The sequence below is a fragment of the Lepidochelys olivacea genome (genome assembly GCF_965140295.1).
Source record: "Lepidochelys olivacea isolate rLepOli2 genome assembly, chromosome: 1".
Lineage (NCBI taxonomy): Eukaryota > Metazoa > Chordata > Testudines > Cheloniidae > Lepidochelys > Lepidochelys olivacea.
Genome location: NC_140411.1, coordinates 252910572 through 252928810, shown reverse-complemented (window position 1 = coordinate 252928810; position 18239 = coordinate 252910572). Strand labels below are relative to the sequence as shown.

The 18239-nt window shown below is 44.9% G+C and overlaps 1 protein-coding gene across 1 annotated transcript in view; it reads left to right on the top strand.

Moving 5' to 3' along the window:
• Window positions 1-18239, top strand: part of LOC311514346 (uncharacterized protein) — a 240923-nt gene that overhangs the window by 162264 nt on the left and 60420 nt on the right. The window contains exon 11 of the mRNA XM_084616902.1: window positions 4157-4423. Within this exon, the coding sequence (XP_084473028.1) occupies window positions 4157-4423 (267 nt within the window). The remainder of the gene's footprint in view (window positions 1-4156; window positions 4424-18239) is intronic.

Here is an 18239-nt window from a genome sequence, read left to right as displayed (position 1 = left end):
AGAATTTATAGGGGCAGTATTGGACTCCATGCAGGCCAGGGCATACCTCCAGAAGCGCAGTTCCAGGCCCTGGGCAATATTATTTGAAGTCTCAGGCAGTTCCCTACCACCACAGCAAGGAATTGCCTGAAGTTCCTTGGACACACGGCTGCTTGTATCTATGTGGTGCAGCACACCAAGCTCAGACTCCGGCTGCTCCACTCGTAGCTAGCCTCGGTATATCGGCCAGTTCGGGACAATTTGGACAGGGTTGTCACTCTGCCTTGTATGGTCCTCAACTCCCTCCTGTGGTGGTTCGACCTGCAGGTGGTGTGTGCATGAGTTCTTCACCACACCTTGGCCACCCCTCTCGCTGGTGATGGATGCATCAGCCTTGAGGTGGGGTGCACATCTGGAAGACCTCAGGACGCAAGATCTCTGGTCTCAGGTGGAGCTTGCTCTCCACATCAACGTCAGAGAGCTGAGAGTGGTCCACCTAGCATTCCAGACCTTCCATGTCCACCTCACAAGGAAGTGTGTATCGGTTATGACGGACAACACCACAGCAATGTTTTATATAAACAAACAGGGGGTGCACGCTCCTCTCCCCTTTGCCCGGAAGCCCTCATGCTGTGGGACTTTTGTGTACTCGTTTGATACACCTGGAAGCATCATACCTTCCCGGAGTACAGAATGAATTGGCGGACTATCTCAGCAGGTCATTCCACAGCCACGAGTGGTCCCTGTGCCTGGATGTCGCAAACTTCATCTTCCAACAGTGGGGCTTTCCATAGATAAACCTGTTCGCCATGCGACACAACAGGAAGTACCAACAGTTTTGCTCCTTCCTGAATCACAGCCCAGGCTCCAACGCAGATGCATTCCTCCTTCTTTGGGGGGCCACGTCTTCTATGCATTCCCTCCCATTGCTCTTGTTCACACGGTGCTCCTCAAAGTTTGGAGGGACAAGGCCACAGAGATATTGATAGTTCCAGCCTGGCCCCATCAACACTGGTACACATCTCTCCTCAAAATGTCTGTGGAAGCCCCAATCACCTTGTTGCTCTTCCCAAATGTGATAACTCAGGATCACAGCCATCTCCAGCACCCAAACCTTGAGTTGCTGCACCTCATGGCTGCATGGCTGAACCTGACAGAACTCGCTTGTTCGGACCCAGTCAGGCAAGTTCTCCTGGGCAGTAGGAAACCTTCCACCAAGGCTACCTACCTGGCCAAATGGAAGAGATTTTCAATCTGGTCGGCGCAGACCACCTGTCTCCGATGCTTGTGACATACCCCTTATACTGGCCTACCTTCTCCACCTTGAGCAGCAGGGGCTGTCCATGTCATCAATAGAGGTTCACTTGGATGCCATTTCTGCCTTCCATCCAGGCGCAGAGGGCTGGTCAGTCTTTGCTTACCCTATGGTCAGCCGTTTCCTGAAAGGTCTCGACGGGTTATATCCGCATGTCCGACAGCCGGTCACAGCCTGGAACCTCAATCTGGTCCTTTCCAGACTAATGGGGCCACCTTTCCTTCCTAAGGTTGTTTCCCAGTTTAATGTCAGTGAAAACAACTTTTTCCTCGTTTTCTATCCTAAGCCGCTCTTAAGCAGTAGGGAGCAAAAACTTCACTCGTTGGACGTTTGCCGGGCATCAGTGTGAACCAAAACCATTCCGGAAGTCCATTCAGCTGTTTGTCACAGTAGCGGACAGAATGAAAGGGCTTCCAATCTCCTACCAAAGGATTTAGTCATGGATCAAATCCTACATCCGGGACCCCTATGACCTGGCGAAGGTACCGTCCCCTCCGCTTACAGCGCACTCCATCAGGGTGCAGGTTTTGTGAGCAGCGTACCTGGCACATGTTCTGACGCAGGAAATATGCAGAGCAGCAACGTGGTCCTCCATTCATACTTTCACATCGCATTATGCAATTACCCAGCGGGCCAGAGATGAGGCAACCTTTAGTAGAGCAGTGCTCCAGTCAGCGAACATTTAAGCCCTGGCCCCACCTCCAAAATTTAGGCTTGGGTGTCACCTAATTGGAATTGACATGAGCAATCACTCGAAGAAGAAAAAACGGTTACTCATCTTCTCGTAACTGTTGTTCTTTGAGATGTGTTGCTCACATCCATTCCAATACCCACCATCCTACCTCTCTGTTGGAGAAGCTGGCAAGAAGGAACTGAGGAGGTGGGGGGTCAGCAGGGCTCTATATTGAGCACCATGAAAGCGCAACCCCAGGGGTCACCCAGGCAGACCCAACGGATACTGCTAGGAGGAAAATTTTCCAGCTGCCATGCATGAATCGCATGCACACCTAATTGGAATGGACAAGATCAACACATCTCGAAGAACAACAGTTATGAGAAGGTTAGTAATCGTTTTATTCACAGGGTTTCCAAGAAAAGAGGTGAAGTGGCATCATTCCCAGAATCTAGAATGTAGGGTGGGCAACCTGTCAAGGTTCCTTCCCCACTCTGAACTCAAGGATACAGATGTGGTGACCTGCATGAAAACCCCCCTAAGCTTATTTTTACCAGCTTAGGTTAAAAACTCACCAAGGTACAAACTATTTTAGCTTTTGCCCTTGGACTTTATTGCTGCCACCACCAAGAGTCTAACAAATATATAACAGGGAAAGAGCCCGCTTGGAAATGTCTTTCCCCCCCAGAATCCTCCCAAACCCTATACCCCTTGTCCTGGGGAAGGCTTGATAAAAATCCTCACCAATTTGCATAGGTGAACACAGACCCAAACCCTTGGATCTTAAGAACAATGAAAAAGAAATCAGGTTCTTAAAAGAAGAATTTTAATTAAAGAAAAAGTAAAAGAATCATCTCTGTAAAATCAGGATGGTAAATACCTTACAGGGTAATCAGATTCAAAACACAGAGAATCCCTCTAGGTAAAACCTTAAGTTACAAAAAGACACAAAAACAGAAAAAAAATACATTCCATTCAGCACAACTTATTTTATCAGCCATTTAAACAAAACAGAATCTAATGCATATCTAACTAGAATGCTTATTAGCCCTTTACAGGAGTTCTGACCTGCATTCCTGCTCTGGTCCCGGCAAAAGCAACACACAGAGAGAACCTTTGCTTCTCCCCCCTCCAGCTTTGAAAGTATCTTGTCTCCTCATTGGTCATTTTGGTCAGGTGCCAGAGAGGTTATCCTAGCTTCTTAACCCTTTACAGGTGAAAGGGTTTTTCCTCTGGCCAGGAGGGATTTAAAGGTGTTTACCCTTCCCTTTATATTTATGACAGCACCATCGATATGTTTATAAATGGGAAGAAATAATATACTTTTAGTCTCTTAAGATGACATTTTTTATGAAAGCAGAGCAGGAATGGGTTTGGCATGCATCAACAGGTACTGTTATTTGGTAAACCAGATTTTGAAGTTTTACCTGTTTTAGACACTAACACGGGGTTCTCAAACTAGGGGTCAGGACCCCTCAGAGGGTTGCGAGGTTATTACATGGGGGGGGGGGGTCAGAAGCTGTCAGCCTCCATCCCTAAACCCCACTTTGCCTCCAGCATTTATAACAGTGTTGAATATATAAAAAAGTGTTAATTTATTTGGGGGCGGGGGTTGCACTCAGAGGCTTGCTGTGTGAAAGGGGTCACCGGTACAAAAGTTTGAGAACCACTGAACTAACACTCAGAGTATCAGTAAGGGTAAACTAGACTGGGAGCAGAACAAAACCTGTAGTTGTTGATGCCTGTATTAACAATTATTCTTGAGACTTGGTGACTCATATATAGTGCTGTGTAGGTAATGTAAAATAAAAATGTTTGTGTCAACTTGTATAACGCTCCACAATAACATGCACCCATAGGATTTTCTTCCAAAGTTCCCTTTGCACTTCTATAATATGTACTCTCTGAGGATCTCAAAGTGCTTTACAAACCTTAGCTACCAAAGACTCACATCAATTTGTGAAGCAGGTATTCTCCCACTCTGAATCACAGAAAGGTTGCGATTTCCCTAAGTTCACCCAGCAAATTGATGGCAGAGCTGGGAATAGAACCCTGACTCCAAATCTTGTGCTGTGAATCTTTTAGGAAATGGCCAAAGCAGATACACCTGGTTCCTCATCTGTTTTCCTATTCGGAACAATTCTTAATACTATTACCTTCATATGTGGTTTGTGTTAAATATATTCCAGTCCTGAAAGAACCAGTTGAAGATTCACATAAGGATATGGATGGCTGTTGGATTGGAGATAAGAGGCCTGGAGAGTCCAGAAGACCCAGTCATGAAAATAGAGGAAGACCTTCCAAACTGGACCACACCATTCTGCTGGGAATGGAGCAACAACGAAAAGCTGAAGGAAGACAAGCTCAAGTCTTACACATTTACTCAAAACTTCAGGAGACTCAAATTCCTGCATTCCGAGCACCTGAGACTAGGACTATCTCCAACTTTGAAGATTGTGAGTTCTTATGTTTGAGTTCGTTTGAAGTTGTTTACTCAGTAAAAATACAGAGATCAAAAAGGGGAGAGAACAGTAGCCTTCCAAAATTCTTGCTTACAAAGCACCTTATAAATCCAGTGCACCCACACTTTTCATTGTGTTGCTATAGTTCAGGCATTAGCACTACTATAAAATAACTTACTCTTGCTGTTATTCAGATAGACAAGAATGCACTTTTACCATTTCTTTCCTCTGTAAAAAGGTATGTCTTGTTCCTAGCAGTAGAAACACAAAGGGCCATATTTTCAGAACTACCTGCCTGAATTACACTTGCAGGGTCAAGTAATAAACAGCTTTATAAATTCAGGTAACAATTAACCAAAATGGTGCCCTGGCTAAAAATTCGAAGCCTAGTGTGACAAAGCTTCCTCTCCACCTCAGTGGATCCCATGCTTCCATTTAGTGGCGGGCTGGGGTATTCCTCTTTTCCCTCAGAATTTTCCCCACGCCCCTGGGTTTACTGTCCACACCCTGTCGGCAGGGCCGGCTCTAGGATTTTTGTCGCCTCAAGCAAAACATTTTTTGGCCGCCCCTGCTTTTTTGTTTCAGAGCAACAGCCGTGTTAGTCTGTATTCGCAAAAAGAAAAGGAGGACTAGTGGCACCTTAGAGACTAACCAATTTATTTGAGCATAAGCTATCGTGAGCTACAGCTCACTTCATTGGATGCATCCGATGAAGTGAGCTGCAGCTCACGAAAGCTTAGGCTCAAATAAATTGGTTAGTCTCTAAGGTGCCACAAGTCCTCTTCTTCCTGCTTTTTTGTGTGCTCCACCCCAACTCCGCCCCTTCCCAACCCCTTCCCCAAATCCCCAGCCCTGTCTCCTCCCCCGGGCATGCTGCACCCCCCGCCCCAGTTGCTTCTTGCGGCTCCTCTGCCCCGCAACCTCTCCCCCTAGCTTACCTCCGCTCCGCCTGCTCCCCTGAACACGCCGCCTCTCCGCTTCTCCCCCCGCCCTCTCAGGCGAGGGAGATGCAGCGCGCTCAGGGGTGCAGGCGGAGCGGAAGTGAGCGAGGGTTGGGAGTAGCACAGGAAGTAATGGGGGGGGTAGAACCAGGAACCGCTCCCCGCCCCAGCTCACCTCCTCTGCCTCCCCCGAGCGTGCCGCCGCTCGGCTTCTCCTCCCTCCCTCCCAGGCTTGCTGTGCGAAACACCTGTTTGGTGCCTGGCAAGCCTGGGAGGGAGGGGGGAGAAGCGGAGCGGCAGCGATGGCGCACTCAGGGCAGCAGGCAGAGGCGGAGTGGAGGCGAGCTGGGGCGGTGGGGGCATATTTCTAGGGGTGGCATGGCCGGCACCGGAATGCCGCCCCTAGAAATGTGCTGCCCCAAGCACCTGCTTGTTTTGCTGGTGCCTAGAGCCGGCCCTGCCTGTCGGAGCAGGATTCTTCCCAGCCTCCCTGATGAGGGGAGGGGAGCGTCTCAGTCTCTGGGAGCCACTCCAGGCATGGTGGCAACAGACAAGACACCTGGTTCAGTCTCTGCCCTCTGGCAGGGTCTCTTCTCTCAGACCTCCGGGGCCCGGAAGGGCCATCCGCCCTGTTGGGCAGGGATTCTCCCATCCTTCACTGCTGTACCTATGTGGCTTCTCTCCTAATGCTTGTCAGCAACTGCACTGCACTGCACTGCCCTGCACTGCACCGCACCGCACTGTGCAGCTCTCTAGTAGCTCACCTTCCTCCCTCAGCTCCTATCACACGTTCCTATCTGGCTGGAGGGGAGGCTTTCAACAGGTTCTGGCAGGCTCTTGATTGGCCCCAGCTGTCCTAATTAACCTAGAGTAACCTCTGTTCAGCTACCAAGGGAAAAGGTCCTGCTTATCCTGGAGCTAATATACCTGTCTCCCTAGTCCCAAGGCCCACCAGGGATATTAGTTCCATGGAGCCGTGAGCACAGGCGTGTACTTGGTGCAGTTCACCCCCGTCCCTGACACCTAGACTTTTTGCAGTGTGAGGGAGACCCTGGTGCATGTATACCTGAAGTGCCCTGTTCCGGCTCCTCCTGACCATCCTTTTACGTTTCTGGCTGCACTTTCCCCCTCACCTTTTCATATACACACACCCTATCCATGGCCTCACAAAGTCACGGGACGTCCTTGTCAACCTCCTCCTAGCGCTGGCCAAAGTGGCCATCTATAAGAGCAGGGACAGGAGGTTGGCTGAGGGGGTTTCCTTCGACTGTGGGGCCTATTTCCAATCCTGCCTTCGCTCATGTATCCGGGCAGAGTTCCTTTGAGCGGCATCCACTGGCTCCCTTGATACCTTCGAGGAGCAGTGTGCACTGTCCGGGGTTCTCTGCTCAATGTCCCCTTCAGGTTCCCTTTCTTTGACTCTTTGACCTTCACACCTGCCCCTGTTACTTTTTTGGTTGACCCCCATAATTATTTGAGTTCCTGGACCTTATAGATCTTCCCCAAAGGCTGGGGGAGAGTCCTTTAGCACTTCCCGGAACCCAATATGAGCACTCTCCTGTAGCCGTCTGGGCTGACCCCCTCACACCAGCCATTATCTATGAAATCACTGGGGTCATTGGCCATAAGGTCACCATCATAGGCTCCACATTTCCAGGGAAACTCAGCCTGCAAGCTGAGCATCTGTGTATCTCGATTCTTTTTACACACCCCTCATTATAGTATCTGAGCCATGAGCTATATCGGACCACACCCACTGGCCCTCTTTCCCTGTTCATTTGGACTGTTCCAAGGATTCTGTAAAGCATCCAGCACAGCACAGATAATAATAACAAAGCTCTTAGAAATTACTGCAATGCTAGGCAGTCACCTTTTATGATTTGAATCAAGTGCTTAGGTTTGTGCTCTCCAGACATAGCAGTGGCCAGCTGGAAGGACATGGCTTTGGTTGCTCCCAATACAGCTTGTACCAGTGTCCTAGAGATGACACTTCTGCCTCTGCTATCCTTGATTTGCCCACTAGAATATCCAGCTCCACAACATGAAAGTCAGCACAAATGCCAGGTCCTCAGCCAGCAGCGCTCCTAGTTTTGCTGCCAGTTCCTGAAAAGAGGCTGAAATGTGCTGGCAAGTTTCTGAGTCACAACCCTCAGTGAAAAGAAAGTTGTCCAAACAATGTATAATGGAGTTAATCCCCACTTCCCTAATAATTGCCCTTTCAGGATAACAACAAAATTTCCCAAAGCAGCACAGGATACTACAGAACTCCTGGGAATGGACTGACAAGGTTAAAACAGCCATCAGCCCTAGCAAGTAAAAGTCTCTTGAGAGCACAAAGAGGAGGAAGAAAAAAAACTCCTTTATGTGCATTCATTAATGCCCTGACCCACCCACACACCTAGAACCTGGCTACAACCAAATTGAAAGAAGTGTTCTTACGCGAAAAGTCCCCTGGAGCGATGTCATCAGTAGCCAGACTCCAGCTCTGGGTATGACAGATGGCAGGTAATGCAGAGCTCACCTTTGGGTTGTTTTGGCACCATGCATGGAGACAGTATCTTCTGGGTCAGGTTGGATACTAAAAGTAATTTAAATGCCATGCCCAGCTGTGCACCCTGTTCAACCCTATGGAGCATCGCTTGTGGTGCAGGGGCAAAGTCAGGTTTAATGCCATTGAATATATCCAGTTTTATAGCTGTTCCCTTTAACTTATTACATTATAATAGCCCAGGGAAAAATGCTGAGGTCTGTTCTTAGGCTTGGTCTCCACTTAAACATTAGATTGACTTAGATACATTGCTTAGGGCTGTGAAAAATTTTGCACCTTGAGCGCCTTAGGTAGGTCGACCTAACCCTAAGTGTAGACATGGCTAAGTTGACAGAAGGATCCTTCCGGCGACTTAGCTGGAGAGGTGGATTAATTACATGGATGGAAAAACCCCTTTGATCAATGTAGGAAGTGTCTATGCTATGTCGCTGCAGCAGTACAGTGTCAGGGCCGGGGTGTGGGTGGCCTGGCCTACGGGTTAGTGTCAGGTGTGGGCTGAGAGTCCTGGGCCCAGGAACCAATTACCAGGAATTAGGCTGGGTTGGGATACCAGGAGATCAGAACTGAAAGACAAATCAGAGGGCAGGAATCAAGAGTCAGTTACCAGGAACCAGGCCGAGTCAGGCTCCCAGGAGGTCAGGCTCGGAAGGCATGTATAGGTAAATACCAGAGAGGCAGGGTGGAGCCTAGCTGTATGGACAACTTTTCATTTCCTCCTCGGGCTTGATTAGAGGTGTGGCTCAATTAGGAGCCTTGGAGATCTCCCAGTGAGAGCATAACGGCAGGGATCATGCCCCTGCTGGGCTTTATGGACCCCAGTCCCAGCTGCTGGGTAGAGGATTGGAGTGTGATGACTCCCAGGACTCACGTGGACCCAGCTTCAAGACCTGCAGAGCCTGACTCACAGCTGCTGTGGGGTAGGATAAACCCTTAGTCTTTACTCAGTGGCTGCTCAGACAAAGTACCATTATCTCCTTCAAGGTTTTGAATCCATAGGAAGTCAGGGGCTCCACAACTTATAGGATGTATGTACTGAAATAAGTTGCTTTGTTTTATTGACTGCTGAACTGTGCTACATTTTTTCTTCCATCTAAATGTGTATATTCTGCTAATGCTGTGATATGCTCCCCTTGTCGGGTAAAGAATCCTCCTCCATGAAATAATTGTTGACACCTCTCACAGCACAAGTGGCATCCCTGCAGCTCCTTTCACTATTCGTGCCTACTATCTGGAAGCTTCATGCTGGAAATGCCAACAAAGCAAATGATATGCTATTATACAACTACACTATGATCATTTCTGTGGAAAATGTGCCTTTAATAAGTTCATTGTAAGAAGTTCCCTTCTCTTTTGTGTGTAGTATAATGAACCTTTAGACCAAATTTTAAAGAAAACCTAACAGTCACTAAGCTCCTGTTTCTATGTTTATTTATCCAGCAATTTGCATTAAGTGACAAGTGTAACTGGACTTTTCTGGATAAATGCTAAGCAAACTGGGAGTAGTTTAAAAACATAATAGGGCATGTTGCAGGGATGATGGTGGTTTGGTATATATATATGTGTATATATATATATATATATATATATATATATATATATATATTTTACTTTATTCAGAAAAGATGTTTCCAGAAGCTTCATGCTCCTGTATTTATGCAGGGACTGGTATGTCAAGGCTAAGGTCCTGCTAAGTGTCTTCTGCTTGCAGTCGAATGCCCACAGTTCCCAATGAGGTCACTAGGGCTTGCATAGACTGGACTAGATTTAAAGGTTTCTTGCTAGATAGCTTAATTTATTTCTAAAACTCAAGTCAAGACAAAGCCATTCTACTTTAGCTTATGCCAAAGCCTGAGGGCGGGGCAGGTATAACCTGACCTGCTAAAATTGAGCTAGAGGTGTTAAACAGTGTCTAACATAGTTATTCAGTTGGGTTTTCAGCTGAGTTAAGCAACATTGATTGAAAGAAAAGCATCTTTTTGCCTAGTCTACACAAGATGCTCGGCTGCTCACAGGAGGCAGTAAACACCTTGCAACTGTGGAATTCCAGGCCTGGGAATCTATGTCTCAGAATCTTACATTTGAAATTCAGAGCCAAAACATAACAAAAGGTTTTGTTCCTGCTTAAATTTCTTATAAACTGTTTTGAACCATACATTGTTTAACCCTGTGAAAATGGTAATCGAGGGCAGGCCCATTTCCCAGGGCCTAGATCAGTGGTGGGCAACCTGTGGTCCACGGCCACTGGGAGCTGCGAGTGGCCGTGCAAATATAAACAAATGGTCTGGAGTCCCGCCAGCAGATTATCCTGATGGGCTGCGTGTGGCCCGCAGGCCACAGGTTGCCCACCCCTGACTTAGATTGTCCCCCACTGTGGAAAAGCCCATAGAAGAGAGTACCATGGCAGGAAAACTCTGAGATTCTTCTCCCTGAGTATGCTTTGAACTTTTCTGCTAGAGGGGAGCAGGTTTGTCTTCCCCGCAACTCTAGCAGTAGAAGCAGGAGTCCAGCTCCTAAAACCTGTGGTTCCCCTGGGAACTGCTTATATCCCCTAGAGAGACAATGCAACCTCCACAGAGGCCTTCTGTCTCTATACCTTACAGAGGGGTTCTAAGAACAGTCGCAGGCTGTGAATTCACTAGCAGCTTAGTTCCAATCCAGGAATCCAGGGAGGTAGCAGGTGTCTTCCCTCATCTGTGGGTTGCATCAGTTTAAACATTGGATGATAATCCTCATTACAAAGAGTATCGGGTTCCCTTTGGTTAAGTTTTGTCTACACTTATTGTTTGACACGACCTGTTTTAGAGTGATGTGTGCCAATGGTAGGTTAGAAGGGAAAATCACTTTCTGGGTAATGGAAAGGGTTTGATGAATTGCATATACAGAAATAGTCACACTCTTTCTGTGTTAGAATAAGGAGGGAGAACATTTGTTTGCACGTCAGGCCTTTTTTCACACTCCTGTAGCTAACAGTTGGATGTTGCTTATTTTTGGAACAAACAAAATTCAGCAAACACCATCTGCTTTTGATAAAGTGAGCAACGGGGACTCAGACCAACCACAAGAATGTGCATCAAAATGTTTTTCTTTTTGTTTTGTTTAAAAAAAAAAAAACCAAGCCACATAAAATTAAAAGAAATGGAAAGTTTTCCCTTGGAAAATAGGAGTAAAAAGAGGAACTCTTAAAATGTCAAACATAAAATTGTGGACCCCAAAATAAAATAAAAAATGAGGCCAATTCTTTCTGTAGAGGGTAGATCTTTTATAGGGTAGAATTCAGACATTTAGTATCTATTTGTTTATTAATCCCCATCACATGGTATCTAGGACATTGCACATGAGTTACAACAATAACTGCAGTGTGGGACACTCCTTACTTCTGCATGGTTAGCTGCAGGTCCCTCCCTTACACCAAAAGTAAATCACAGTCTGGGCTGAACTGAAGACAGTTCTGTTTGGGGCAGCACATTCACAGATGTCAACTCAGATGTTGTCACTTATCCAGCCTCCCCTTTTCTCTCTGGGAGGGAGGGTGTATTTCTGTGTGATGGTGTTTCTCATCCCAACCTCAGCCCTAGAGACTGGATGGTGCTGCCTCAGTCCCCATTAACCGATGGGCTGGAGCAACTGTCTAATTAACCCTGAGAGACAGGGGCTGGATGCATTTCAGGCTAGTATACTGCTCTTCGGGTATGTCTATACTGCAGCTGGGAGTGTGCTTCCCAACATGGGTAGACAGACATGCGCTAGCTCTGCTTGAGCTACTGCACTAAAAATAACAGGTGTTCCAGGAGGGTTTATACTCAGGCATCTAGCCCGAGCTGCCATCAGTGCTACCCTGGCTACACTTTTAGCACCTGAGCTAGAGCAGAGCTAGTGCATGTCTGTTTACCCATGCTGGGAAGCACACTCCTAGCTGCAGTGTAGATATACCCTTAGAGGTAGGGGGCTGGTGTCTCTCTATATATCTAAGTTATGTGTAAAGCCCTCCTCTCTCTAGTACCTAGGTCTTTCAGTGCATGCCCTCAAGTAACAGGGGAACAGAGGCCTGGACAGTGTGACTAAAGGAGATTTCAAAAGTTGGAATGAAACACACAACAAAATCCTCCATTGTTTCCTACTCCCTCTGGCAAACTACACACTCACCTCCAAGCCCCAGAAGGAAAAACTCAAAACAGCCACAAAATTTTAATCTTCTCCCTCCTCCTATTCTGTCCCCTCTGCTAATAAGGAAGCTTTCTCCCCTAGTGAATGAGTGGAGTTGGGGCAGTAGGTCTGTGTGTCTCATTAGAAAGGGTAAATTATGTGTCATGGTAAATTATGTCTTGTTCTCCAAGCTGGATTTCTCTCATCTGGATTTCATTAGTTTCTCAATGGAGAAACCTTTGACTCCTCACTGCATGGAAGCCCAGATAGCAGCAGTGGCCAGAATCATATTCTAACTACTTTGGCTAGATGGGAGAGTGCCCTCTCATGTCTCAGATGCAGACCTGGCCACAGCAATCCATACTTTAGTCCCATCCACATTTCACCGGGGACTGACAGTGAAGACCAAGCAGAAATGACAGCAGGCCTGCTTGCTAAGTGGGGCAAACCATCACAACCATGTTACCCCTACACTCTATAGAATCTGCTTATCCACTCCTAAGTCCGTTTCATGGTACTGGTAATTATTTTTAGAAGTTGGACTGAAAGTGGAGTGTCTCTCACTTGTGATTCCCAGCCACAACAACTGCCATGGATGTGAATTTCTAAGGGTGACAAAAGCGAGGTTCAGACTCTCCAGGCTGTGAGCAGGATATTCTTAGCAAATGGGATGCAGTCTGAGCTGAGAACAGCCTGAGCCAGATTCTTGTCACTCTCGGGGTGTGATGCAAGACAGCACTTTTCCAGCAAGCATTCACCTAATGAACTGGTTTGGTGACATTGACCTCAAAGGTCAAAATCCAGCTGAGATTCAGCTTAAATCTAAGGGTTTAAAGTGTAGTGGAGAGATTTTACTGTTTCTTTAAATGTATACAGGGGTCATCCAGGTGATCAGGCACACTCCCCATGGAGGAAGAGCTTGAATGACTAAAGAGGTATTCAACAAAGATCATAATTTTGCATTGCCAGATTATGGGGAGCAAAGGTGTTATTACAAGTCTCTTTTAGAACAGCCACCAAGATTATTTTTAATAACACTTCCTCTTCTTTCTAAACAAACAAACAAAAAACCCTCAAAAGTTGTCCCTCCCTGAAATGTTTTATTGGCTTAGTCTCTAGTCATATTGATCAGAGAGTCAGATTTGTTATAAGAATCCCACCAATGTTTGAGGTGAAGTGATGTCTTTGGCTTTGGTCAGTTTGTGAATGTATCTAGTAATATTTCAATCAAACCAGCATTACAGGAGTTCCTAGCTTGGTCTTGTGGCTAAGATGAAATGTAATGTTTGCTATCAGGTAAATATGATCATACTTAGCACTATGTAGGACTTTTTACCTTCTCAGAGTGCTTTGCAAATGTTAGGGCCAGATTTTCAAAGGCACTGAGCACTTACCACTGGGGCCAGATTTTTAAAGAACTCAACTCCCATTTAGTGAACTGGGCAAATTTTCAAACGTACTCGGCACCCAGCAGTTCCCAAGGGCTTTCACAACACAAACGTGAGATGGGTGTCTAACAGGGATGGAAACTGAGATATTGTGTGACTTGCAAAGCCAAGTAGCAAGCCAGACTCCCTGTCTAATAACTCAGTCCAGCAGCACCCAAGGCCTGTCTGATACATCATTTATCTAGGGGTTGTTTCTTCACTCGCAGGGTGTACTAGATGACCCAATAGGTCTTTTTCCATATCAATTGTCAATGATCTAACATGTAAAAATGGACTGATGGCCCAGAGGAAAAGAAAAAAAAGCTAATCTCCCAAATGTAAGAAAATGGGCAAAAGAATAATCTGTTAATCTCAAAAGCACATGAGAATATGGTAAACGTAAATCATGTCTCTGTGCTCTTTTCCCTCAAACTATCTCAATGATCAATTAAAAACAAATTATTGCAGATTAAAAATGTATTTTTCTTTGTTTGGGATAAATTGCTTTGTTTCTTTTTTTAAATGTGGTAGTTCTTCAGATTACCATTTCATGGTGCAAGAAAGCAACCTGTGTCCTTTTAGTGCAAGTGTGTGGGGCGGGGGAGGGTATTGGAATTGGGGCGGGGGAAGGAGCCATCAAGCACTAAGAATGTAATCAGATAAAGCTAGCTGTTTGGTATTAGGGTGTTAGCTTTGTTCAAGCTGCTAGCATCTTCAATGGGCCAAAGCGTTCTCTTCAGTTGTCACCCCAGCGCACCTTTTGTGTGAATAATTTCCCATTGGTATTATCCAGAGCTTGGAGTCGATAGCGGACTAGCCTCTTCGCTTGTACCATTGTTTCCAGCAAGCTTGATACATCTGCAATAAATCCAGGAGGATTTGCAAGTGGCCTGAAGACGCATGAGTGATAGAATGAGCTGATAAGGCCTGGATTCTACAGAAACAAAAGGCTTTCCATTTTGTTCTGACACGTCAGTCACTGCCTTTGAATTGATTTGATCAAGTTTTTGCCAGCTGTCTATGGTAGTTCAAGCAAGTGAAGAATTAAGCCCACAAGCTTTCTATCACCCTCTAATAAGCTTGCATATCAGTGCCAGGGATGAAAATATCTACCATGAGGTTTGTTTACTTGTTTGTTTTGATAGAGCAAGATCTTTGAAGCACTCAGAGGCCTTGTCTAGTAATGCTTTTAAGATGAGAAGACTTTAACTGAAAATTATTTAATGACTTATGCTCTTGAATAGAGTATCTTAAAAATTTGGAAGGAAGCAAGCTAACAGAGCCAGGTCTGCTTGGTGCTGGAGAGCTATGACGTATTCTGAAAAAACTAAGGCATTTGTAACGTAGATCATAGTAATTTTCTATAAATTCTTATTTTCATTTTTTGTTTATCCAGGAAAGTGTGAATCAGAAGCAGCGTCTGTTTTTCAGCTTTGTCTGGTTCACATATTGCTTTATGCTACAGTGTCAGGAGATGTTTTGAGCGGCTAGATAAATGCTAGCAGCAGGTAAAAGATTCAAGCTTATCTGACATTTGACAAAAATGAAGATTAAACTTGGTATGGTAGAAGTCAGGTATGTAAGAACAGTTTAGATGGATGGATTAAAGAGTCAGCCTAGTAAAGGCAAAGAGCTAGTGAAAAGTTGTCCTGTTTCATCTTAAACAATGTTCCTTGTGATTCCATGTATATTACACTGGAGTACAGAGACTCTCTCTCTCTCTCTCTGGGAGTTCTGAATCTGATTCACAATGGTGGTGTTGAGTCAAATCTAGTCTCAATATACAGTTTCAGTATTTTTGTGACAAATACGATGCACATGGGAAGACACCCGGCTAGGAAGCATTGTCTAGAGATGTGTTGTAGTCTTTTTTACTATGTTACTTGTGGCAGGGTAAATATAAAATGATTGTCTGTGAAACACAACAGAAGGGCATTACATCCACTTCAAACTGAAAATAGAAAGTTGTCCGTTTATAATTAACTTACAGTGTTTTGGCAGATTTTCTGGGAGTGTCAGACAATTAAATGTTTATGGGGACAGTATTTGTCAGGATGGACATGATTTTTCAGAAGCAAAACCTTGGGTCCCCCTACATTTTTGCATATGAATAATTTGCATGCCTACATTGATGTATGCAATTATCAAAATTACACATGCAAATTGGGTATTTACACATTCAGATAGGCATCTAATCAGCTATGCTAGAGAACAATTTGCACATGCAAGATGCTTGGTTCTTGAGAGCAGTTGTGTTAATTGTACAAGCAAATATAGACAGTTTTGTGTACTGTTGCTTCAAAATTATTGATGTGAACCTTAGCATCTGGGTCCCCAACCCTCTTTTTGAATGCCCAGATGCAGGCACGAGGTAGTTTCTACTCCGTAGCAAAGCTAGAGTGTGCACATCTGCTCCTTAGCTGTCTATTAATAGTCCACCAGGTTTAGTATTTACCTGAGTCCCTGATTATCCCTTCACTTGTATTTTCCTTCCTCTCTGTCTCATAAACATCTAAGATTGTTCAGTCAGCCTCATCACTTAATTGTCTGAAGATTCTAATCCCTCCTTCGAAAAAGGAAAAGTACCATAGACCAAATTGCCAATTATTCTATTAGCACTGTTGACAGTGTGGGAGTATTTTAATGTCCTTCAGAACTCTGACACAGATCTCCCAGAGGAGAGCATGGTCCAGTAGTTAAAGCACAATAAAGAATAGCTGAGGATTTTCAACTCTACCACCAACTTTGGAAAAATTACTTATCTCTCTGCACCCTAGTTTCCCCATCTGTAAAATAAGGATAATGTATAATTCAGAGGAATGTTGTGATACTTAATTTATTGATGTTGGTAACGTGCTACAAGATCTTTATTATAATTTTAAAAATACAGAGTAAATGTAAAAAACATTCTTAGAGTGTATTATTGAGAGAAGTAGTAATAAAGGTTACTAGTGAGTTTCCACTTGAGCTTGTTTCCATCGTTGCTTTCATAAGGTTGTCTGTGCAACCTTAATTCAGCCCCTTTGTACATATGCATTATGATGTATTTCTTTACATGATCACATATTATATTTTCTTAATTACTTAATTATGGATTTCCTAACTTTTGAGTGCTTGGGACAAAAGCTTGAGTGCTTCATGTTCTTGTAATGTAGTTTTTTGTACATAATTTCCGAGGTTTTTTAAAAAGCAAACTGAAAAAACAGAAGTTCCATCATGTGGAACTATATTGACTTCCACATGGTTCATCAGTGGCATTAGAATCTTTAAATCTACAGCACAGTCTTCTGCTGCTTGAACTAACAGAGTAAATTATAGCAATAGTAGGCCACCCTCTAGAGGGAGATGAGGCACACATGTTACCCCTGGGTTTCAAAGATACTGGCAGTCAGCAGGGAGAGCACTGAGAGCACAAGTTCAGAGAGTTTCTCTGCACTCAGCTCTACTGCCCAGCACCATAGTGGGCCTTAGCTACTAGGAGGAGCAATTGCAGAGAAAGTCTGTCTCAGCCCCTGCAGCCCTGGGGTGCAGAATGCTCGGAACAGATGGAACATGAGGAGAATTTAGCTGCCAAACTCTAACAAGTCTCTACTGAGCATGTGCAAACTAAGATTTTCAGAGTGATATAACTTGGCCAAATTTAGGTGGATTTTGAGAAGGATAGTAAAAGTCATATCCCTGATACCAGCTCAATACCTTGACAAATTTCAAGTCCCTGCTGGCAAACTTTTGTGGGATTAATTTAACACAGGCAAAACGATGCATTTCCCCCTAATATTGTCCAAAATTTACCATTAGACAGACACCCCATGTGGAAAATTTCAGCCAGAATGGTTTAAGTTTGGCAAAGTTATAAGCAACGGAAAACAGGTCCTTATAATGGAAAGTGTCAGGCAACCTTAACTGTAAGCTGTGCCATAAGTGGAGGGATAGTTCAAGATAGTTACCCACTTTCCCACATAGCAGAAACCCTGGATAAAATGTCAGGAGCTAAATATGTTAGTAGTTTTGATTTGGTATCCAGATACCATCAGATTAAAGTAGCACCTGAGGATTGAGAAAAACAGCCTCTGTGACACCCTAATGGGTTTTTTCAGTTTGGTGGAATGCCTTTTAAATTCACCAGGGACATTTCAGAGGGTGGTTAGTGATCTAACCCAAATTTTGAGAACTGAAGACATTCTCACCTGTTTAGATTACTTAATTTGTTTCCACAGAATATGGGAGGAATATCTGGTAGGAGCGGAAAGAATTCCAAAACTTTGTAAGGAAACAGGGTTTAAACTTGCAGGAAACAAATGTCAGTTTGCGAAGAGTTGCATCACCTTTTTGGGATATATGGTCAGTGAGAATGTCTTGGAGCCCTAACCCCCAGAAACTGAACATTATAAAGGACTGGAAGGTTCCTAAAACCCTGGAGGAAGAGGTACAGAGGTTTGTAGGCCTCTGCAGATTCTGTAGGAGATTTGTAAAAATGTGCAGTGCCATTATACCAGCTTAGTAAGGCTATGTCTAGACTTGGAACTGGGGGCCTGGGTCCCAGCCTTAGTAGACAGGCCTGCACTAATTCTCATTGAGCTAGCACACCAAAAATAGTAGTGTACTTGTGGTAGCACAGTCAAGGGTGAGCGTCGGCATGGGCTAGCGACCCGTTCATACCACGGCATCGGGGTGGGTTTGTACTTGGGGTGATTAGTCTAAGCTGCCATGTTTCTGCAGGTATGATTCGGTTTTGAGTGTGCTAGCTTCCT